The following is a 25366-nucleotide window of genomic DNA, read 5'->3' as shown; positions in this document are numbered from 1 at the left end:
TTACAATATCAGGAAAAACAGGAAGGGCTTTGACACTTTGTGAGTAACATTCACAAAAATAGAACTTACGTCCACAGTGATTATGGTTACGGGTCTCATCTTAGGTGCAAGGGGTGTGAGGAGTACAAGGCTTAAAAGACGACACTGGTAATAGAGGGACAAGAGGTGACAGCTAGCTCCCTGAGAAGCAGGCAGCAGGTCCACAGACTCTGCTCAAAAACTTCACAGCACCCCAAGTAAGACATAACAACCTTCAGAAACTCTTGTTGTTTATGTACATGTTAAATGTAAACCGTTAGTGATGAGCATGTGTGGCTAAAAATAAAAAAAGTGAAAGAGACTGACTGAAGTCTTACTGTCATTAAAGCCCAACTCAGGGGGTCAGCTGGTAGCTCTGTCTGGCCTTGGATTAGTGTCCAGCGAGAAAGAGGAAAAAGTATAAGTGCTTCGTATTTGGACAAAGAATTTGGGAGACTAAAGGAGAGAGGAACAGCAAATGTACAAAATAATACAGTTGCACCAACCAGCAAAGGAGGGTTTATGATACATCTTGTTGACCTCCTTCATCCCAGCCTGTAACTGAAAAGTTCTGAGTGAAAGTGAGTTTAACTACACCTATCGTACTGTCTGCTGGTTAGAAATAGGTGTGGAGGCCCGGCGCGTCCCCCCTTCTGTTATACAGTTCTTGAAGTCATCTTTTGCCTTGCTTCTCTTTTCCTTAGTGTCCTGATGTCCTCTTGTCTCATTTGGCAGGAGGAGAGGAGAGGAGGGGGGAGGCAGCATCAACAGAGCAGGTTGAGAGCTCACAGTTTAAATGTTTAAAGGCAATGTTTTTTTTGCCTTTGTCTGAGTACACTGCCTCCCCTGCTGTGTCGCATTTTTCAAACAAAAATGTCCACCCCGTCACTTGCATGAGTTTGCCGTCAGGAGGCAAGATGGGGGTCGTTGCACTGGAAACCTGAGAGTACTGTCAAGAGAGGAAAAATTGTCCAGAAAAAAAAGGAAAAAAAACAAAAATCGAGTCCCAACATCAGCTTTTCTGGTGTATCCATCTTTTATCCCTCCTCTTTCGTCTCACTATCCGCCTCCCTCTCTCTGCTCTGGACACACGAGCTATCTCTCTTCATATACTTGTATTGTCATCTATTTACATTCTTATTTAAAATATTTGTTTATAAATGTGTATATAAATTAAACATAATTCTATCTTGTCCTGTCTCTAAGTGGCATTTACAGGGAAAGGGGTGTGTGGGACTGAGGTTTCTCATTGCATTACAAGAGCCTACGAAAAGGCAGCACCGAACACTGACTAAATGTGTTTGAAACTGGCTGTTAGTTGATTATGGGTACAGCTGTGAGTCATATCGTTTTTTATATCAGAGAAACCTCTGACTTGTGATCTTGGTCCCTAAGTGATGGTCAGTACAAGGATAATGTCTGTATGAATACGCACGTGTACCATACTGAGATGCATGAATATAGGGAAGAATATTGACTGTACTACACAACTTCATTCTAATATTATGTGTTAAACTCAGTGTGGCAGGTTTGTACATTCACTGTTGTTGGGTTCTTGCTTGTGCATTGGTGCTTTATGATGAGGTACATTCATAACTGGTTGGGTGATCCACAGTGGATCAGATGTTAGATGTTTAGAGCTTGCAGCTGTTACATGCTGGGCTGCTGTGATATTACTACAATGCCCATATGCTTTTGTTGTTAATGCTACAATATGCAGAGGACCATGAGCATGTGTGGTCTGTAGTGTAAGGTGCTTTTGCCTGCTGGGAAAGTGGAGGACTACTTTGGGATCGTGGGAGACGAGTATTTTAAAAATCCTGGATTGTCTCATAAGTGCTGGTTGTTGAGCTTTAACACCTCTATCCTTCTCTGTCTCTCATTTTCTTCCCTACCTCTTAACACACCCTCCATCTCTCCTTGACTATCTGTCTCTCTAGCTGTCAGTGGAGTCCGGCAGAGACATCTCGCTGCCAAACACTTCCCGGTACAGAGGTGGGAAACTGTAGGCGGTCTCTGGGTGGACCAAACGGAAAAACTCCAGTTTGTCAATGTGGAGGTTACAGATGGACTTCATTATGGGCAGCTTGGACACCATCTAAGGGGATAGAAGAACACAAAGGTAAATGTGTGAAGTGTGTAACTGCATATTATGTTCAAGGAGAGAGGCGGCTCGTGTTTACCTTGTCCAGTTTCTCCTCTGAAGCGCCACTCTTCTGTAGACTGTGCTGCAAAGCCAGGTAGACTTTCTCCTGGAGTTTCTGAACCTTTTGGCCTTCTGTCAGCCAGGGTCGATCTACGTGGGGCAAAGATATCAACTTTTAATGTGCCATTGTGCATAATGTTAATTCAAGCAGATGCAAAGTCTGCAGACATCACAGAGGTATGTCTGCATAAAGTCAGTGTGTGCAGAAACATACAGTCTGTGCTCACACACACCTTCCTTTGGTTCAGTTTTAGCAGCATCATAGCACACTCTTGGGCTTGCAACTAGCAATACAGAGTCTGATAAACAACTATGGAAAAAATAGTGCATTTTTACGATCCATTCTTAAGCTAGGTGAATAATCTGAATAAATACTACATACAGTAGTCAATGTCAATGGATCATTTTTTAATGCTGAGGACAGAGCAGCACTGAATAGATTATTACATCTATTATTTCATGTTCTTGTCATGTTTTTCAGTGTGTGTGTGTACTTGTTTTTTTGTGTGAGTGTGTGAGAGTGAATGAGAAAGCAGAAAAATTAACTACCAGGAGACAGAAGGACGGCAGCGCTGAAAAGGGCCATCTCCTCGTCCGACAGCTGCAAACGACAGAGTCCTTTCCCCAGGTCAAACACCGCACTGACCAGGTCATCACAACCTGCACACATGTTGTTTTTGAAAAGTTAATCATCACAAATAGTAAAGACTTAAGTAGTTCTGCATTATTAAATTACTGAGGCAAAACATACTTCGGAGGACTTGTAAGGTGAAAGGACTGAATGAGGCCTCTTGTCCATTTAATGTGAAGATTACATTACCAGTGAAATTAAATTACCAGTTATTCTTACTGCTATTTCTGGCTGTCTGGCATGGAGAAGTCATAGGATCCAAATATCAAAAAAATAACAGAACAATACTGATATAATCCATCCTCCATAATAACACAACTTGAGGATTATGCCCATAAATGGCTTTATGCCTGTGCTTAAGTGCTTTCATACATAGTGAAACTAAAGAGACAAAAATAGATGGAAACTGGAAAACATTATCCAGCAGGAGGGTTTCAATTATCTCTGTGTGAGGACCTATTTGTGGCTGACAAGACAGGAAGGAGCTATAGATTGAGAACAATTACTAGAGTCATTTAAAATAATGTATCAGTCTGTGCAGAGGTATTCTTGTAAGATGTCAATAATGGATTTAGTGCAGTGGGAGTCCTGGCATTTGCTAACCAGGTGATGGTAATTATACTGCACAGTGACATAAGCCATTAAAAAAACACACAAGATGCCTCAGAGTGAGCCAATCTCAATTATCTGAATGTTTTAACACTCACGCAACCACATCCCCCCCTGAGCCTCACCAAGTGCTTTGAAGAACTGAGCCGGAGCAAATTTCCCATTGAAGAAAATGGTGCTGTTGTTGCTGTTGAAAGCTCGGCACATACGTATGAGCAGGACCTCCAGACAGCCTGTAAGGGTAGAGCCACACATAGAGGAATAGACATGGAGAGATGGAGAAAGAGGAGCAAAGAGGGGGAAAGGGAGGACAGAGAAAGCCAAAGATGCTCCAACATGCACAAAACACATAACAAAATGTAAATAATTTTGACCCAGATTAGCGCACAGCACATACAAGACATTTTTTTTAACCATTTACATTTTTTTAACATTTACAGAAAGGGATGCATTGTCATGTATAGGTGTTTTAGGTGGCAGATACATAAATAAATAAATAAGTGTTACAAATACATCATTCAAATTTTGTTTCCAGTGTTTACAGCAGGCGTGTGGCATTTATTAAAAGAAAGACATGGATGATATAAAAAAAAAAAAAGCAAATGTAGAAGGTTGGAGACAAAAAAAACAGGAAGGGAGTACAGTTAGAAAGTTTCAGGCTTGGTTTAATTTTGGTACAGTTAACTTTAAGAATTAACAGAATAAGAAGTAATAGCAATAGATCATGCACTGACCTGCTTTCAGCAATATGATCTGATCATTCTGGCAAAGGTCCATAAAGCCAGCGATACGTTTGGCAAACTCCACCACATACTGGATGGCGTTGGTGATGTGGTGTGCACACTGCTGCCACATCCACTCAGCTGACTGCAAAATGTGGAAGAAAGAGATCATCAGCATCACTGTGTCCAGCAGCCATACCTCAGTCACACACACAGATCAGATCTGTTACAGGTGGGTTGAGCCTACATTTACTAAAGTACTGTTTTTTTCACTGCATTCAACAGCTTTGGTTACTTCCCTAATTAATATATTTGTGCACAAAACACATCAAGACCTTCAAATATTGTTTTGTTCTAAATTACACTGACCAACAATAAGCACAAGCGTAGCTTATATAAAGATGTTGAGCACTTTATGCAATATTTTTCTGAATTTTTGCAGCCCCAACAATCACAAAACCCAAAACATGTCAGCAGATCAGTTCTTAATCAGAATTATCATTAGTTGCTGTGCCTTGATCTCCAAAACAACAACAACAACAAGGCTAAATCCTGCTTTTACATTCAAGCATCAGAAATGATTAGAATCTGTCACCGGGAATATTTTTTTGTACTTTTATTTCTAATTTGTGACAAGACACATCAGTGCAGTGCGATTTTGTTATTAGTACCTTTACTTGAGTTAAGAACAGAGATGTTCCGATACCATTTTTTCCTTCCCGTAACCCAATCCGATGCCTGAACACTGCATATCGCCCGTTACCGAGTACCGATCCCATACCAGCGCGTTTTAAGAAAAAAAGAACACAAATAAATAAATTTGGGAATAAATAACAATACTTTGAATAACTGAAATGCAGCCACCATTTGGTAAATAAAGGATAATTATTTTAAATAGTACATGTGATTGAACATTCGCTGCTCCAGTTCCTCCTTTGTTTTTCAAACGTGGTGTCAAGCTGCCGCACAATCCACAAGTTCAGGCGGTATCGACTGGTATCAGAACAACTCTAGTAAACAACTGGCCATGTGAATGTACTAAGCTGAGCTGCTAAACTAGTTATTGATATAAAATAAAAATCATCCAATAAATGATAAAGCCTTATTATAGATCATGCATATAGTATTTAACCACTTTTAAAATAAAACTGATACTTGGTACTTTCTCCATCACTGATGTTAACCATAGTGGCCATGCTCATGTCACCCTGCACAGTGCGGTTTGCTGACTACAGACAATATTAGCAGGATAGTTTCATTCATGTTTTTTTGTCTATTCATGTGGTTTTGCTGAGAATAATAAAAATATTAAAATCACTTGAACCTGAAGTGTGCATTCTGTACCTTGTTCTGAAAAGCACGTGTTTCCTCCGGTGTGTATTGTACCCAGGTGAATCTCTTCATGTCTTCTGCGCTGTACTGACACGTCTCCAAGTGAGACTTAACAATACTCTGCGTGATGCGCTCTGTGAAACAAAGAACATACAAACATGAGCGTTGTCTTTTACCAGAACTGGTAAAATACAGAAACAATGTAACAGAGGCACTATTTGCATTATTACAGCAGCGTATGCTGCACCGCTCTCCCATTAACAGCGATGTCCCAGACAAGAGTGCTAATAGCTCATTTTCTCACCTCACATCTGCTGTTAGGATTTCATTTCCAGCTCCTGCACTTTATTACTCCCCAGTCACAATATTTACTCAGCACCTTTTGCACATCCCCAGAGCCCTATTCAAAGCCTCACTGCGGTTTGCTGTCACCAGCAACCATAGCATAAATTAGAAATGTGTTCTTCCTCTAGGTCTCTGGGGACACTTCTCTAAAATGCATTTGCCTGCTTACCTGCGTAAATACCACCACAACACCATCCACCATCTGTGTCACTATTTGTAAAGATATTGTGCAGCTACACATTCTCTGATACATATTGTATTTTAAATGTATCCCTGCTGTGTGTCCCTGCCATCCTTCTTTTAATCTGTTAATGGCATGTCCATTTTTGCTCTTATTTTTTCTCCTTATTCATCTTGCCTGTTCTCAGGGAAACACTTTACTATAAAAGTCCTCATACACAAACCAGTTGTATTTTGTTATCCAATGGTAAAGAAAAGCCATGCAAAAATCACCACTGCTCTGCTTCTATGTTTAGACCAGAAATATGTTACTTGCTGAATAAGTAATGAATTATGATTGACCATAATAACAACAATTAGTCTTCTATGATGTGCTGACAGCAATTTACTGTAGAACGGTGGGAAGAAGTATAACTCTGTATGAAAAGCATGTAGTGAGCACTCACCTAGTTCTGTTATTGAGCAGTCATCGGGCAGTTGGTCCAGCAGTGCATGTGTGTGTCCCAGCAGCGGATGTGTGTGAGTATGCAAGAGCTGGATCCCATTGGTGTCTGCCCCATCCAGAATAGTCTGCTGTGGAGAATTCTGATTGGACAAAGATGAGGAAGAGGAAGAAGAGGACGATGAGTTGGAGGTGTTCCCGGTGCTGGCTCCTCCACCTCCCAGCAGCTCCAGGCTGCAGTACTCGCTGGCCTCCTCAGGGGTCAGCGGCAGGTCAAACAAGTCAGGCAGCGCTGCGATGTCATCCAGGTCACTGAGGGTGGAGCTGGAGCCCCCGCTGCTGTAGGACCGACTCAGACCTTCCTCGCCATCTTCCGTACCGCCACCACAGACTCCGTCCTCCCTGGGTAAGGACAGATTGGTGGAGCCGCCACCTCCAGAGCCCACCTCCTGGGACTTCTGATGCTTTTGAACCTCTGCATAGAGGCTGTCCCGCTGCTTCTTTGACATACGGCCAAACTTTACAGCTGCAGACAGAAAATATATTTTATTACAAACAACTTAATGCAGCATAAATGAATACAGTACTGTATACTAGCTCTTAAATGTACTTGCGGATACTAGTTTCCCAGTGGTCTAAGCTTCAAATCATCATACGTTTTCTAAAGCTACCCCTTCTAATTGTAATACTTCTAACTCTGCCACCTTATCTATGAGTACTGAGTATGATCTGGGACCTATATCCAGTATGTGTGATGACAGTGTGTCACAACTTCGGTTGACACACTGTATTTGTTTTCCTTCTGCAACCTAGAGACGATGGCAACATGTGTGGAGCCCTCGCATGACAGCTGACGGGAACATTACTGCTGCGCTCTTGGAATTCTCATGGTATCAGTTTTAATTTGAAGGCACACACATGTCCAGGGTGTCAAGTTGATGATTCTTATTCATCCAAGTCATATTCAAAGGTTGAAGCGAGGCAACTGGACTTGTAGAGTTTTCTTGAAAATGTTTAGCTGAACTGATTAAGCTGCTTGGAGTCCAGTTGTCTCAGTCCAGGGTGTCAGTCAAAAAATGTCCCTTATGTAAGTAAAAAGTAGTAAGAAATAAATCAGCTGTGGTGTAGCTGTGGATGAATAGTGTGTGTGTGTGTGTGTGTGTTTACCATCTCGGCTCATGCCCAATGCCAGACACTTCTGCAGACGGCAGTGCTGGCAGCGGTTGCGGTTAGTTCGGTCAATCAGGCAGTTCCTCTGACGGGAGCAAGAGTACATAGCATTGTTCTGCTGGCTGCGACGGAAGAAACCCTAGACATACACAAATAAGACACACACGTATGAATGACATGCGAGATGTTTACCAAACAGGATGGTTGAAGTTTGGTATCCTGGTTTACCCTTCGTGTTGTCTCCTCACCTTGCAGCCTTCACAGGTGATGACTCCATAGTGGATTCCTGAGGACTTGTCCCCACAGATCTTACAGGGGATGACCTCGATTTGAGCTGTAGGACCAAAAACATCAGAAAGAAAAGAGGTCAGAAAAGAAAGCTCTCACACTGACAGAAGACTGGTTACATGTTGGATTGTTACCTGTAATTAGTCACAATTAGCCCTTTGAACAAGGAATAAGTAAAAAAATAATAACCCTTTTCTAATACATTTAAGAGGAATGCAGAACTGCCCCTTTCTTATATTTCATTTCTCTGATCAGGTGTGAGATATAACAGAACTTCTTCCTGTTATTTCATCTTGACAGCAAGATCTGATTATTATTACGGTTACATTTTGGCAGCTTCTTCTTCTTCTTCCCTGTAACTAAAGCCAGACACATTTTTTCCATTTCTCTAGTTCTCCACAGACAAACCTCAGCCAAAACTAGTCCCTTGGTATCTATGTGGACTCCAACAATGTCACTTGTGCTGTTATTGTGTCACAGTAAGGCTGTTGTGTACGGTACTCTGAGCACATTAGGAAGCAGGTCATGCCTCTCCAAGGGTTTTTAACTATTTCTGTTTTGTTGAGTTTGTTTCAAAATTTAGAATTACCTGAAGTCTTGTTAAAATACTGTATGTCTCATCACCAGTCTGTATATGAAACTTCCTTTATGTACTTTTACATGATGGTTTCTCATGTTTTACAGTTTGTTTCTTATTTTTGTCAGTACAGTACATGAAAAACAATGCTGTCTCATAATCAAAGACAGAAAAAAACAACTCTAGTCACTGGTCCTCCGAGTGATACTAATGCTGTGGCACCAATCGGGCGATACGTAGGTTTTTTTTGTCTTGTTTTCCTATTGATGCCAACAAGGCCCATAAACAGACTATCCCACAACTGGTACACACAGTACACAAGAAGAAAGCTCACTGTGAACTGTGTGTTGTCTGCACCCTGCATGTGGCCCCCATGAGGGAACAGAGTATACAAACAGATAGGACAGACTCACATGACATTAGCACATATGACACATACACACAAAGACTCTTTTCTCGAGTCGAAAACAACAACTATCATAAGACTGTTGCTCTGTATACGATCCCAGGCAGTCATTTTCTAAAAATCTTCACTTCTAAGAAAAGATGTTGTATGGAAAAGCACTTAGTGAGTGAGGGGGGGAATTGTTGCACTCTTAGGTACTGGAAAACACCACTTTCCTTTTTTTCTTTTCTTTTATTTAATGTGTCTGTCTCCTCTCTGAAACTGTTGACTAAAATACTCCAACTGATCAGGGCAGCTGCAGGCATGCAATGGAAAAATATCTCCCTCCTCCCTCTCCCTCCCGCTCCCTTCCTCTCTTTCTCTCAGGTTCCCCTCCACCCCTCCCTCATCTCTCGATTATATAACTCCTGTCTGTGAGCATTCCTCACAACACTCATTCAGCAGGCTCACTCTAGCAACACCAACACCCCGCCCTCCTCAGCCTCTGTATTGCTAACTGGCCGGGCGGCGTTCTCTGCTGCCTTGGTATTGGCTGAGTCATCTGTCGCTCAGGCACTGTAGCCTGTCAGCCCATGTGGACATTCTGTCCTACTGACACACTTTCCCACTGCAGGGCGAGAGGGAGGAGGGAGCCAAGCGCGATCCCGGATCTCTGCAGACCAGTTTTAAGGTGGAGCTGTAACAATGCTCAGACACATAAAACATTTCCCTGTTGGCTTGTAGCTCACATTAGAAAATTACTGATGTTACACAACGGCAAAATTAAACGACAACAGCAATGATGAAAAGTCTATAATAGACTGCATTTAGCAGCTGAGCTAATACACAGGTTCTCAGTGGTATCCTAAAAGTCTAGGACTAATTAGATCTTCACTAAGCAGGTTTATTCACACATTTCTTTGTAAATGCATGATCGCCTACTGTACCAACTCTGAATCTGAATGTCAGCTACTCTGCCCGCCCCAGGTCTTTGACATTGAGCTTCTGCTTCTCCCCGTTCTATTCTTGTCCAGTGCTGAGAACCAGAATTACACAGATGCCCAGCCACCCACCCCGGCTGCTACAACCACACATACAGTACATACTTTCTCAGTCCTCTCCTCTGACGCTCTGCAGATATCCAGACACAGCAGATGTAGCCCCTTAATGTTATTTAGAGGGGCTGTCTAGCATAATAGACTAATGAATAAAAAAAAACAACTCTGCAATTAAACTGAAATGAGCACATGAAGCAATTAGAAGAGATTAACAAACATTATAGAAACATAAACAGGCATTTGTATCCACTAATTTACTTTGGGACTAACACTGTAAGAGAAATCACATTTGACAATATGCTATGTTATGAGGAATTGGCCTGGAGCAGCACATTTGATAAGGTGGCACCATTTCTTGCTTCTAAAGTGCCATTATTAATCAACTCCTAATCAATGCAGCTGTTTTCTTTTTTAAAGATCAGTTAGAGACTAATCTCAGCTGCCCAACAATGCTGACAGAGACACAACAACAGCCACCACACCAATATTACCTTTAACCCTGAATATCACTGTTGACCTGTGCTCAAACTGCGGTCTGAACCATCTGACCTTTAGCTCCCTCGAGAGAGTCAGCATTCCAAAGTGATCAATAACACAGTCCTGCTTTTTACTAACATGACCCATAAAGGCTACACACAGCCCTTTACATTTATCACAATGTGACACATTAACTAAGTCCTAAAGGGCTAGCTTTAAATGCGATATATATAAGAAGAAGTACAGCAGGTGTTTACACTGTCACACCCAAAAACCTGGATACACTGGGAACAGATACGTTAATGGCTCAAACAAACACATTGGGCCTCACAGTGTTTATCAGCCAGCTAAATGTGTAACCTTGTTATCTCTGTGAAAGGGTAATTCAGTAGGGGTGGGGTAGGAAGAAGCAAAGAAAAAAAATCACTGACTTTGTGCTTCTAACAGTTCACTTCTGTGTCTAATGAGGAACAAACAGCCAGTAATTCTCCAGCAGCACCCCCTTTGGCTAGTGTGTCAAACAGTCAGTGTGTCAGTGTGTCAGCAGCACAACAATGGTGGAAAGAGGTGAATTCTGACCTCCCACATGTTCATGGCCACATACCTGCTTTTAATGCACATAAAAGCTTTGTTTGCTTAACAGTTACAATACAATGAGGAGCTGGCCTGTAGCAGCAGCAGACTGACACACGGCTGTTTGACAGGCTGTGTTCTTGAAATGAGAAAACACACTCAGCAGGAGGTGGTGGTGGTGGGGGGGGGGGGGGGGGGGCTCTACACATATTAGCAGCACTTGAAGCACTTGTTGTGTCATGCCTCACAGTGGGGTGTGGACTTAAAGCTGTATCACAACAATCCACTGTGCTGCTTGTCCTTGTCCCCTTTTCTGTTTACATAGACAATAAACGTACAGATTCAAGAAATATTTCTGTTTCTCAAAACAAAGCAATGCTATGGAGACTATATGTATATACAGCCTAGCTGTCTGCTGCATTCAATGGACTCTATTTTAATAGATGCAAATACCAGAGGAGGCCAAGCTGAGGCCCACAGAGGGGGGGATTAGAACAGAGCTAAGGCTCGCAGAGGCCTCTTATACGAGGTGTGACATGAGTCTTATGATCCGTTTCTGTGTCTACATGTAATAAATACATTGGGCAGATGTGCACTCAGCAAAGAGTCCAGACTCTTAATTTTAGCAGACCTGCAAACATCTGTCAGCATCATACCAAACCTGTTGCAATGACTCAACAGTTAAGATGCAGAATTGCTGCAAATGTGCATAAGCGTGCACAAACCGGGATGCTAAAAATAATGATGTGCTTCTGTAATGAGGGAATGACAGGTTGTGCGACCAACACACAGCCAAGAAAGGGCCGTGGTTTGTTTACATTTGGATATCCTGCCAGAAAGGGGAACCTCCCTCCACCAGAGGCCCCCCTACTTCTTCACCCCCCCTTCCCTCCCTCCTTGTCAGTGCAAGAAAAATATCCATCTCTTTCCTCCCCTTGCCAAACAAACCATCTTACAGATAATTCTCCTGTCCTGCACAACAATAGACTGTGTTAGCACACATGAACAGTTCATTGATTTGAATATTACAGCCTAGGCAATCTGTACATGACAAACCAGATTACAGCAGCTAAATGAGTTTCATTTGATATTTTTATATTTGATTATATTTATTGTCTTGATGTTTACAAAGAAATTGTATATAATTTGTACTATTTTTATATATTTGTGGAATATTTTAGGCCCTCCTTCATTTATTTAAACCTTTAACCACCAGTTGGGTGGATTTCAATGGCTACTGCATTATTTAATAATCATATTTAATAATATTTTCTCCCCTTCGGCCAATTTCAGGCTTAGTTTGTATGAGAGAGCGACACGTTGAAGGCCGACTGTCACCGCACATGGTGCTGCACGTCCGGCGGCACGACGCTTTCCAGAGCCGTTCCACCTCCCTCCGCTGCGAATGCTGTATAATGCTGGGTGACATAACTAGGTCAGTGGAACAGCCAGGGCCTCTCTCCCTCTGTACACTCACACAGTCAGCCATGCTGGCACAGCCATCACATCACAACATCACAACTACACCAACACAACGCAGATTCATCTGCCTACTGCGCGAACACACACTTTAATAGCAGGCTCTGTTATTCCTCAACATAATATTATATATCATATAAATGATATCATAATAATAACAAAGTACAACTATATCAAAAATAAAGCTTAAGTTATTCTTATTATTATGTGAAATGAGTGCAGAATGTAAAACTAATTAAGTTATAGTTTGATTGATGTGAAGCCAGATAAACTCAAACACCTCGATTACATAATACTAGTTTTGGTTAACAACAACCTCCTCTCAGCCCCTCCCTCCCCTCATTACATAACTCTAACATGAACCCTCTTGGCAAAATGTCCAACACTCTCAGGTGAGGTTCACATTTCTTCCAAAACAGATAAGATTAGGCTCCAACAAGCATAACCATAAAGCACAATTAAGCCTGTGGCCAGGTGTAACGTTTGGTTTGATTTTACTTTACGCAGACTGATAACACAATTAAAAACCACATTTTAACCATACAGAAGTTAATTCTCATGAGTGACCAACATGCCTGCGGCTCTGTGTCGTTACATGGTGAACTTCAGTGATCAGCATGCAGCCTCGGGGCTCTGTGCAGCTCTAATCCAGTCATGAGGGACTAATGCGCACTGAGAGGAAAACAGGCGCACTCAAGTCAGTGTGCGCACACATGTGGCCGTTCCAACCCGCACAAAACCACACTGAGATCTGTTACCAAGTTCAGCCAAACACATACAGACTAACAGTGGTATAAAAAGAACTTACCTCTCATTTTGGTGTTTTGTTTTTCGTTGCTGGATGTTGAAGACTCGACTACATGGGGTTAAGTGTAGGTGACAAGATCGAGGTGCATAAAAGGCAGAAGCCAGAATTAACTGGCTCTGTAAATATTAACTTCGTCCCGGCTGCAGTCCGCTTACATGAAGCACGAAAGGAAAAAAAAACTAGTCGAAACTCTTCTGTTTTTATCTCTCGGTCAAGTCCGAGCAAAATAAAAGAGTGAAGGAAGTCGCTTTAGTTCGCATCGTAGCCGTCTCGGCGCACTGCTGGACAGATTTACCTCAACTTTTCTGACAGAATAGTCCCACGATGGAGGAGCCGTGTTTCGGACCCCCCCTCTGCTCCGTGACTCTCCGCCTGCTTTCCTCTCAGTCTACCCTGCTAACCTACTTTCTCCAAGCGTGGACTCTCACATGATCTCACTGCCGACAGCTCCTCTCGCAGTGCTCGCGGGGGCGCGCAGTCGGGAGCGAGTTTAAGGTGGCTGAGGCAAATGATTGACTAGCAGAGCTCAGCTCAGTTCTTCACAGCAAGCAATGATGATGGTGTGACAAATAAAGTTGATCACCTTCCCGGAGGCAGCAGGAAGATAATTAAACCCAGGATGAGTTCTGCTTCAAAATGCAATTCCTCCACCTCCTTTCCCAGGCCTCATATAAAACAGCAGTTACTGTAAGAGCACAGATTGTAGCTCTTGCAGATATGACATTAAGCTTCATATCTGATTCATATCTGTCAGGGTGTTTAAAGGAAGTGATAACAAGCGATAAAAACAGACATGAAGCCAAATGTGCATTAATATTATTGGCCCGAGTGAGCCTGCAAAGTACTCAGCTTCTGGCATCACTTCTAATAGTTTATACTAAGGAAAGTATTGATTAGTCAATCAAGACAAGCAATTACTTGAAGAATCCTGCAAATATTTAATTTTGCATTAATGGAAAGCAGACATTGTTTTCGGCTCAGACTGTGGGTCCTGATTGCCAATGCCTCTGTATATTTTTTAAGAGTACTCATGCTATTTATGAGCACGAAGAAAAAGGAGAATGGAATAAGTGCAGTGCATTTACAGTCTTGATTTTACAGAGTCTGCAGACCTGTAAAGTATTTATTTGAGCTTGTGTTGTTCCTTGGTGATATTCATCTGGATTACAGGAAGAATAGGCTGGGAAATATTCCTGGCCTTTTTCCCAGTGATTGCTCATCGGCTTTTCAATTTAATCCCTGTAGAAGTCTGCAGAGTTTACACTCAGTGACCTCGTAAAGTTTGAATCACAGAAGTTCCTGTTTCTGAGGCTGTGCAGGACATGTAGGAACATGTCACGCGCACACAGCTGTAACAGTTCACTTATGCTTTTTATTATGAATCTACATCCTTTTAGTCCTCTCTGTTGTCGGACATTTTGTGCTTTTACTTGCAAATTCCTGCATCTCACTGATGTAAATATGTGCTACTCTGTTTGTTGGGTGCTGTTGAGGCTGGAGAGAGCGTTGTTGCCGTAGCGGGTGGCCTTATGATGCAATGATCTGGCAGCAGTGTTATGAAACAGCATGAAGGCAGAGATTACTCAAACTAGGTTAGTGGAGCAGCTGAGCACAGAGCACCTACAGTCACTGAATCTTTTTTTCCCCTCTCTCGCTCTTTCACACACACAGACAAAGACAGTGAGCACATTCTTTTGTTTTTTCCTCTGTGGCCCCCTTTCCTCTGCCACTTCCTTCTTTTTCATAAGCTTTTTTTTATTATTATTATTATTGCATCAGCCAAAATCAAACGTATTCAAAGAGCTCGATGTTTTTATTCATGCACACATGTTAAACTCTGTGTGTTTCCAGCTTTTTCTGCACAGCTTTTTTCCCCCTTAGCCGTTGCCGGTGTCTGTGGTTTTTCCTTCTTCTTTCGCCCTGTGCACATCTCCTCCAAAGCCCCTCTGTTCTATGTCTCCCTTGACAACGGCAGTGACACTTTGACCTTAGCTCTTACGTAACTGCTTTGCAGCTCAAGAGGAAGCACAGAGAGGGAGAGAGGGAGAGAGGGAGAGTGGGAGGAGGAGGACTACAGCATGGCTTCGTATATGGCAGACATTTTGTTGCCTGATTGTAAAGTAAGAAGTGAGAGAAGAGGCAAGGAGTTGGAGGGAAGAGCTTAGATAAACTATGAGATTCTGGAGGGTTGCCAGCATTGGCATAACAGGATGAGGGGAGCAGATGGGGGAGGATACATAAATGAATGGATATTTACATCCTAGGGCTGTGACAACAAGCAGAACTGCAGCACATATATGGTGGTGAAACAGTCCTCTGTATCTCCAGTCTTTTTCAGCATAGAAATGAGGGTCTCTGGGAGGTATCAGGCTGTGAAAGCACAAATATTAGAGAAAGTAAAAAACACAGCTATTGAAGACACATGAATATTATTCCATATCTGTGTGTGCTACAGTGCAAAGCTGATTTTCATATTTTCCCACCCACCCGTGAATCTGTGCTTGCAAGCAAGCAGGCATTTGGTTGTTGTGCAGAAGGTCTTGTTGTCAGGACTGGCATAAGGTTTCTCCTGACTCAGATCAAAGCCAGCGCAGCCTTGTGACTCCCCAGGGTTGAATTTAAAGGCCTCGCTCACATCAAAGAGTCTTTGTAGGGATGAGGGACCAACTGTAACTGATTGGCTACACATGGTTTCAGTGGGGCCCCATGGCCAATCTCTCTGCCTTAGCAGCATCAACTCCTTACATTCCAGTCTGGCTTCTCACACGCCACATACTGTAAATTGTTCACATGCACTCATATGTGAACAGAAGGGCAATTTAACCTACATTTTATTTATGGAGCATGTTCAGCACTTCATGTCCTCTCATTACTTAATCTGAACATAAGTGCTCACATCCACAGAAACACTAACATACATGTACTGGACTGTGCCAGTCAATTTGCTGGGATTATTTCAGGCCGCTACCATCCACAGAGCTGTAATCCCTCACTCCTACTTCCCGCATTCAGTTAATCTCCCTGTTTTCTTCTCTCTGGACTGGAGGCACTATTAATCCCCCGCACCCCCCCACCCCTCGCTAAAACCACAGCTCTGTAATCTGGAGCTAATGTGAGCTTTGCTGCGTCACTAGGTCAGTGTGTCAGATAGAGTACAAACACTGTTCTCTCATCCTCCTCCGTTATACTCTGCTTTTTCATTTTTGTTGAACCTCCATCTTTTTTTTTGTTTTTACTCCTCGCTCCTGTTACCACTCTGCACTTTGGCACATCTGCTTCTCTTTACCTCTCAGGTTTTTCTTATCAGTTACATATTTCATGCGCTGCACTGCTGAAGGGTTTGATAAAACCTGTAGAATGAGTTCAATCACAGGTCATGAAGTTCAGATTATCTCACTCAGTACTAAACACGCCTTCTATTTACATGCACCGCAAGAAGAGCGCAGGCATGTTGTGTGTCTTGTATGCATGACTCAGTTACACTGCTGAACTGAAACTCTAGGAGAAAATAAAGATTTTGCACAGCCTACAGACAAGCTTCAAAACTTTTCTGACTTTAAAGCAGCAGTGCAGAAATTGTGTCTCCTCCTTCTGGCAGTGAGATTAATTACACAGCTACACTCTCCGTATAATTTCGTATCTGAACACAAGGCCGGGACTTTCTAGAACTAGTAGTGTTTGTTCTTGCTGTCAGCCATGTTTTATTTTACTGTAATGCTTCTTTTTCTTTGTTGTTCTTTTATCTGCGGTATCAGAACCTTTCAGTGTACTTCCTAGAGGCTCCACGATGCTCTGTGGCAAATGACTCTTTGGCTTTAGTGTTGTAACTGAATACTAAAGTGGGATTATAAAGAGACTGTAATGAGATTTACCTGCTGCTGATTGACTTAATTAGTCCACAGAACTATAATATTTCTGTATTTCTCTGTCATCAAGTCTTTTCCTTATGTTGGTCATAGTTTATTGATATTTTAAATTACACTCCGATGACAGCTGCCGAATTGTTTGTTCAGTGAAATATGGAATGATCAGACAACACAGATACATAAACACTGACCCTAAAAGGGAAATTAAAACTCTGAAAGTTATTAAGGATAACTAAGCTGACATACATACACATTTTCAGGGCCTTTTAAATTCAAGTATAACTTGAAACTAATCACTCTCACTATTTACACACTCCTAGTCTAATTATAAGGTGTACAAAATTTGAGTCAACAAACACCTCCTTTGTGGAAAAACATTTAGTGACAGGCTCCTCAGGTTTACTCAGCAGATGAACAGAATTTTTCTGTTAATGCACATTCAGTGCTCGCTCAAGGACGCGCTACAGTACGAGCGCTGAACAGGGAAGGATAGCGATCTACCTCTTTAGTCCTTCACATTATGCGAGTGTACACATTAAACAGGACATGACTTTCTCACTAAATTTAGTCCTTATGGAAAAATTCAGTTTGAATATGTAAATGACCTCCTGACTGCAGCCACAGAGTACCCCTATGTTTAAATCTTAACAGTGTGTTTGGACTTGTTTTGACAACTGACAGGGAAAAGGCTCTCCGTCACTCACCGCCTCCTTTTCTTTGTCCACCACCCTTGCACATTTTTCTTCTTTGTTCCTCACAAAGCAGGTTCACTGTCCACACCCACCGAAGCTTGAATAGAGGGTGGACTCATCTAGGTGTTGACACACTGACAGTAAACCAAACCCCTAATTGAAGTAATAACTTTAACAAAACAAAACACGTTTGTGGCTTATTAAAGTGTGAGGTGATGGAACACACAGCATTTGAAGACCGACCTGCTTATGTCAATATTAACACAGAAATCTGATGTTAATACAAATGTGTGTCATTCAAAGATGTGGTAAGAGTAAGGGGAGGTTTCCATGGCAACAAGGTTGTGTTTATCTCTAATGTGAATCAATGTGCTTTGTCATGTGAACCTGACCCAGTTACACCCAAGTGAGGGTGAACACATCCACCTGTGATCACGTATGTAAAACCATGGATGCTGACGGCACTGCGACACATCATTAAATAAGGCCGGTGTAGTCAGTGAATAGAGAGTTATTCCAGTCTTCTGCATGTTTGGGTATTTCTGCTTCATCATCTTGCTTCCTCTGTGTTTGGCCTGATGACCTAAATCTGGTATGTGCCATCCACCCACCCAGCCACCCATCCTTATCTCGCTGTCCTTTCATCCTCCTATGCGCCCTCAGATCCTCCATCCCTTTTCATTTTCATCAGGACCTCTTACAGCCTCAGATTATCTAATCAGGAAGGAATTATGTGTGTGTGTGTGTGTGTGTGTGTTTTCCACATTTTTTCACATATGATCGGCTTGCAGACCATCTCAACACATACAATAAGCAATATCTCACCCCAGCTTGATGTTGACCGTCACCAACACTTCATTTGAGAATCGGCTGTGGGTGAGATTTGTTAGTTTATTTCACATACAACCACCCAGATGAGTCATCTTGGCACTGCTGGCAGAAACAGAGACCTCTACTGTTGGGATTATGGTACAACGCACTGAACTTATGTAATACTTAGAGTTTGCACTTTAGCATGCTCATTTCATGATTTTCCGTCCACATTGCATAAAAAGTGCTCTAATGCATGAACAAAAAGTCACAGCCTAAATATGTCATGATCCTTACAAAGAGCAGATGAATACAGTTCTCTGTTATATCTGTCACATTTACACACATATGTAATGAGTATGTTCCTGAGGCCAATGCATATATATATACACACATGCACTTTTATGGTGGCATTAGCACTTTTCGGGGATTGTCAACCACAGACTGACAACCCCCACAAACATTATGTAATGCTGAAACATTATGTAATGTGTAATCACAACAAAAAACTGATCCAAGTTGTTTTTGTCTGATCAACAGAGCCACATGGTGCTGTTGATTCATATGACTTCATTGGCATCCGTGCGAGTTGTTTTTGTGCTGGATGCTGATTCGGAGGTTGTATTGCCCGGTCAATGGAATGGAAGGCTGTGCAGTGTGTTTGTTGGACTCAGGAGGTGTGCAGAAAGTCTGCATTGCGTCACAGCAGGGAGCAGAGGAAAAAGGGAGAGAAGGGAGACAGGAGGGGGGGGGGGGGGGGGTATGGCAGGGGCACAGCCAGAGGATAGAGGGGTGTGTCTTCACTGACCTACTTACAGCAATGGAAATCCCCGCCTCCCTCATCCCCCACTCCATCCCTCCCTATGTGTAAAGGGCACTTTCAAACAGCACCAGACTGAAAGAAATGAATGCAGGGAGGCAGGGAAGAGAGAGATAGACAGGCAGATCAGCAGACAGGCAGAAACAAATGAGATGGACTCAGACAAATATGTCCACAAAGATATATCAGATCTGGTAGATCTGGGAAATATCTCCATGAAAACAGGATAGGCCTAAAGGGATATAAAACAAATTAATGCTAACAACAGACTGACAGACATCTGAAATACTGAACCCCTTCATATCCTGTGCAATATTAGATTTCTGCCTTTATTTTCACAGAATAATATCTTTGAGGCATAAAGTAGCTTTTAATAAAATCACAAAATTGTGAAGAAACACAATAACAGCAAGCAGTACTTATAATAATAATAAACAGGATCTAATCTAACATTTCCTGTGCTTTTCCAGTGTGGCTTCTCTAGAAATTCAAATATTCAAGGACATTATAATAAAGTGAACACAGGCATTTCATTCAATTAAGCCACTGTACCAACAGGACCATCGTATGGATGCATTTTGCCCCTTTAAATCCAGACTAATGGAGCAGATTACTTCTTTTTGTTGAAAGCTAAAACTTTCCTATAACTGCCCTGCTTTAAATAGATGTAACTACTGAAGGGGCAGCTTCATGCAAGCCTTTCTGCTCGGTCATCTGTTTTAGTGTCATGTATTCTCATTAGTTCCATTTGGCCTTTGCAAAAAACTTTTCCAGATTACATTTTCCCCATCCGTTTTTTGAAGCTTCAGTTTTTCTCTTTTGGTTTCCTTCGTCAGTCGTTCATATCCCCTGCATGAATGAACCGTCAGCCCGTCAGTCTTTGATGCCGTGAATGTTCATGTTCACCCATCGTTACAGACTACATTATTAGTATTTAGTTACACTTAAATTACAGTAAGTAAGTAAATTAAGCATCCTTAATCCTATATTCCATGGTGTCTAGCCGGGAACGTCTCTTTTCTGCCTATCTTTGTCTGAACTTGAGTACTAAAATGTGAGTGGGCCCCAGGCTGTGTAAAAGATTATGATTCATTGGTGTAATCATGATGAGATCTGGTCATGTCCATAACTACTGTGGACAAGCAATCCCAGTGAATGTTCCATTAGGATCCCTGCACTGCTCCCTAGTAGAAATGCTTCTGGCTCATTTGGTCTGTCACAGAAAACTCCTCACAATGCATTTCACAAACTAAATAACACAGTGGACTCATTCTGCATTATGTTTAATCGATGTACAGGATTTGTGTCACGAAGGTTAGTCACTGATACACACCTTCTGTCACAAGCAAGTGAATCAGACATCAGAAGACAAACAAGTGTATGACAAAAAAAACACTGCTGCAACACATTCTGTGGAGAACTGTGCGCCTCCGTTTCTAATTAAATGCCCAATAAGCGAGCTGTCATTGTGCAGCGTCTGGCTTGTGTGCGTGGCAGCCAAGGCTGGCCTGTGTCCAGACCTCCCCCTCATCTGTCTGATTGGATAGAAGCACATTTATGAGGACAAAATAACTCATGAGCATGAAGCAGGCTGCTCCAGAGTGACGTGAGGGGAAGAGGAAGGCCTGCAAATGTCCTCTAGCCGTTTTAGTGTGACTCAACTTTTTTTTTTTTGCTGTTGTTGTTGTGCAACAAATATGAAATTAGTATTTTCACAATCAGCACTGACACAGTGACACAGTCTCCAGACAAAAGCATAGTAAGTTTATGTCACGTTCTCTTTCTGCCAGTAACACAAAACACTGACCCCCATTTCTTTTTATTGTCTCACTGTGAGCTCTAAAATTTGTGACTCTTGAACAAGCATGACCCATTTCCATGTCTCCATGCTGTTGTACTGCTACCTGGACAACAAATATCTTTTTGACTTAAAATGTGTAAATAAATCAATTCTTAAAGCTGATCCTAAAGTTTTACATCACTGTGACCACTAGTACTGCTGATATCGTGTGTATTTGATGCATGTCAGTGTCAGCGAGACACCAACAGCGGAACTGCTTCTGTCATTGCACACTTTTCTCGTGCATCACACATCTGCATATGGTGCACATTTTAGCCACAGAGGCGGACACATCTTGAGAGGAAATGATGCGTATGAAGCAGAAATTCACATTACAGGCTGAACCTTACTAGAATAGACATGCTAGTGCAGCAGTCTGCAAAGTCAGTTCAGTAAAGTTCATGAAGACGAGGACAGGATGGTGAGTTTAGGCTTTTCTTGGTTATCGTTGACACACAACTCATTTTAACATTTAGCATATTTGATCTGATTATAAAAAGAAAATGAAACTTGCTTCATATCTGTGTTTTATCTGGGGTTCACACTCCGTTTTGAAACCACAAAACACCAGCATCAGTCTGTTTGGTTATTCTGTACACATTCTGATTTTATTATCTCACTTTGTAAAGTCAGCAGTGCACCAATGACTCCTCATATTTATTCAAATTATATAGGACCTCACATCTCTTCATTTTACATGCCTTCTCCACACCTCATTTTTTTAAATTACTTTTATTGTTTGTTTTATTGTTGTGCTGAGTATCTTCCAATGTTTGTTTCACACTTTGTTTCTTTGCCTTGAGCTTAGGTGGAAATATGTAGACAGCACTAAGATCATCTGAAGATAAACTTTTTTTTAAGTGCAGCTTAACCGCATGAACTTCCTGAAAATGACTAAAATCCTTTTAGCTGTACTGAATGACTGTTAACAGATGGCAAAGAGAAAGCAATTAGCTGTTAATATTTGGATTTTATTTGGTAAAAATTTTCACATTTCTCACACAGATGAACCTCAGTTGGTGCGTCAACAATACCAACACCAGTTGCACAGTGGACACCCTTCAGGGTTTGGCTTACGTCCCTGTGTTCTTTGTGGGGTTTCTTGTCAACGCTGCTGCTCTTCGTGCCTTCATTGCCATGCGAAGCAGCTGGACAGACACCCACATCTACATGTTGAACCTGGCAGTTGCTGACTCTTCCCTCATCCTCTTCCTTCCCTTTAGGATTTATGACGCCTTCTGCTCTCTGCCTAAAACCTACTTATGTACCTTCCTTATTTACACACATTTCATCAACATGTATGCCAGCATTTTGACCACAACAGCCATCAGCGTGCAGCGTTACCTGATCATAAGGTTCCCTATGCAGGCCAGATCATGGAGGAAGAAGAAGGAAACAGCTTTTGCTGTGTGTTTGTTCATCTGGGTACTTCTGGTGACACTGGGTGCTGCATTCCGAAAAGATAACTATCCTAACAATCTGTGGACGTGTTATGAAAGATGTAAAGACAAACCACTTAATCCACTTTTCATAGTGCTGCTGGTGTTTCTTGGCTTCTTAGCTCCACTTGTTATCATTGTGTTCTGTTCCAGTCAGATCATTTGGATTTTGTTAAAGGATACCGACAAGTCAGAGGAGAAGAAAAGCAGCATTGGCATAGTAACAGCAAACATGGTGGTGTTCATCGTCTGCTACACACCCATCCACATCGCCTTTGTTGTTAACTACTTTGCTAAAGTACCTGAGGACTGGAGGTTGAATCACTTACCTGCACACGTGTATCTGCTTGTGTCTGAATGGATCGCTGCCACAAACTGCTGCTTTGATTCTGTCAGCTACTATTTTTTATTGAAGCGGTTTTATTTATAGGTCTATATTGTTGTAAAAATGGTAGTGGCAAAACTTTTCTGGTACATTCTGACTGAAGAAGTAAAGAAACAATCTGTTGTAAGTATGGGTAGCATGGACTTTATCTATGAAGAGCTCACCAGCAGACAGGAAGTAACACCGACGGGTGACCTTCTTTAGTCTGAATAATGAATATGTAAACTCATGTGAAACTGTTGTTCTGCTTTAGCTCATGGGTTTGTGGTAAATGTGTGATGAGATATAAATACTGGTCATGTAACTCACTTCTGTCTGTAGTTTTGATCTCTGTGTGAAGTTCAAAGCCAAATATCAAAAGCAGAAAACACAAGCAACACTGCTCAGCAGTCTGTCAGGCTTAGCTGCACAGACAGATGATGTCTACTTAAAGCCATGGGAGCACAGGGCCTTTCACTGCCTGGCATGAGTGCAGGCCAGCGTTCAGCTCCCTCTTGTGGCAAGAATGGTTCATGTTTGCAAGACTTCTGCTTTGTATCTGGTTCTTGTGAAGCTTCAGACTGATGAAAAATCTGTCTCATTTAAAGAAAATAAACTGCACTAATGACACACACAAGACTCACGGATGCATGGAGTTGTGTACATTTGTGTGTACTTGCGTAGGCACATGTATAATGGTGTGCATTTAGTGTAATGAATGCATTCAAAGCCACACGCGACAACATTAGCAGTCAATTATATAATGCCATTTAATAGCAGTACTCCAAAGATTGATGGTTATTATATCAGCAGTAGCTTAGCAACTGCAAAAAACCAGGCAGGCATCAGTCAAATGAGAAGGCTCAGCTCTGGCTGAGATCAAGGCCTGCGACTCTACTCTAATAACAGGAAGGAAACAGCTGAAGTCTGCCTTCAGCCAAAATCACGTAAATACTGTACATACATCTTATTCACAGCATCGTCAATGAAAAATCGCCACACACTTCAAACACAGTCCTGTCGTAGAAGAGCGTGGTTGACCCTACCCACCCCCCACCCCACCCACCTGAAACCTGATACACAATACATTCAGGGTGACTATTTACACTATTCACAAATGATACAGAGCAGCTCCTTTAAAAACAAAAAAGACACATTTTGTTGTGCTTTTCCTTATTACTGCACAGTATAATAATAATAATAGTAACAATAAAAAGAATGCACATTCATTCATTCAGAATGCTGAAGAGTATTTTCAAGGTCCTCCAGTATGGCAGTTGACAGAGAGACAATCACTAGACTACATAACAAGACTGTACTAATCAGGGCAGATATGTCACAAAATGAGCTCCACAGTGTTCCCTCACTGCATGACAGTCTATTTGAAGGTTTGTTTATGAACTACTTACCAATCATCGTTATTACATATCAGCAGTTAACACAGTTTATGTCATAACAGTGTGACCATGAGGGGCATGACAAAGTGTCTATATTCATTGGTACATTACACGTATTTACATTATGTATAGCATGATGTGTCCGAGTAGTTTATGAACAGACCCTCAAACGCTGTTGTTAGCTTTCAGCATTAAAAGACAATAAGACATAAGGGAGCTGGAAAAAAGTCTCAACAGTACAAGCCAACACTTAAATGAACAACATTCAGCATGTAAGGTCAAAGGCATACATTTCACAAGTATACTGCAAAAAGTGACTTCTTCATCACCACTGAAGTTCTTCTTCTTCTTCTTCTTCATGGCACTTTATAACATGTTAACACTTTTTTTTTCTTTTTTTTGCTTCAGTGATCAGGCATCGTTAAATTATCAGTTGGGTTTGGCACATGGATGTACAGAAGAGGCCACTGTAAAACATCTGACAGGCAGACTTCTGAGAAAAAAGTCAAAATTCTGTTCTCTAATGAGAATCCTATGAGAATAAAATCTCAGAATTTTTTCACTTGGGCCTCTTTGAGTACTTCATGCCCCAGACTTTTACATTTTTTAACTTATTTCTCAATAAAAACTGTGATTAAACTTTAAAATAGAAGAAATTATAACACTGCTAGACTTAATTTGACTTCAGATTCTGAGAAATAACACATTTGTATGAAAAGAGCCTCTTAGAACTTAAAGCTTAAAGTTTAAATAAAGGACGTACAACTTCAAATTTCATTTAGGGTTATAATTGGGTAATAAAAGTAAGAATTTCTACATTTCTTTCTACATATTTTTG

The 25366-nt window shown here is 41.6% G+C and overlaps 2 protein-coding genes across 3 annotated transcripts; one reads left to right on the top strand and one right to left on the bottom strand.

The window, feature by feature from the left end:
* Positions 1-830: 830 nt before the first annotated feature.
* LOC114449375 (nuclear receptor ROR-beta-like) lies at positions 831-13753 on the bottom strand. Of its 2 annotated transcripts, XM_028426983.1 has the most exons (10): positions 13301-13753; positions 7904-7989; positions 7653-7794; positions 6490-7011; positions 5531-5652; positions 4199-4331; positions 3590-3697; positions 2774-2884; positions 2202-2314; positions 831-2116 (listed from the first exon to the last, which is right to left on the bottom strand). In XM_028426983.1, the coding sequence occupies exons 1-10, from the start codon at positions 13305-13307 to the stop codon at positions 1955-1957; spliced, it is 1506 nt and encodes a 501-aa protein (XP_028282784.1). In that variant the 5' UTR covers positions 13308-13753; the 3' UTR covers positions 831-1954. The 2 variants fall into 2 exon arrangements, with proteins under 2 accessions (XP_028282784.1, XP_028282785.1); XM_028426984.1 differs by lacking the exons at positions 7653-7794; positions 7904-7989; positions 13301-13753 and adding an exon at positions 7096-7232.
* Positions 13754-21672: 7919 nt separating this feature from the next.
* Positions 21673-23753, top strand: LOC114449959 (G-protein coupled receptor 35). The gene is made up of 2 exons (XM_028427843.1): positions 21673-21749; positions 22334-23753. Exons 1-2 carry the CDS (start codon positions 21747-21749, stop codon positions 23195-23197), a joined length of 867 nt encoding a protein of 288 aa, XP_028283644.1. The 5' UTR covers positions 21673-21746; the 3' UTR covers positions 23198-23753.
* The last annotated feature ends 1613 nt before the right edge of the window (positions 23754-25366 follow it).

The sequence above is a fragment of the Parambassis ranga genome, chromosome 17 (assembly GCF_900634625.1).
Source record: "Parambassis ranga chromosome 17, fParRan2.1, whole genome shotgun sequence".
NCBI lineage: Eukaryota > Metazoa > Chordata > Actinopteri > Ambassidae > Parambassis > Parambassis ranga.
The sequence above is the reverse complement of the archived record's forward strand: the minus strand, read 5'-3'. Positions and strand labels throughout refer to the sequence as shown.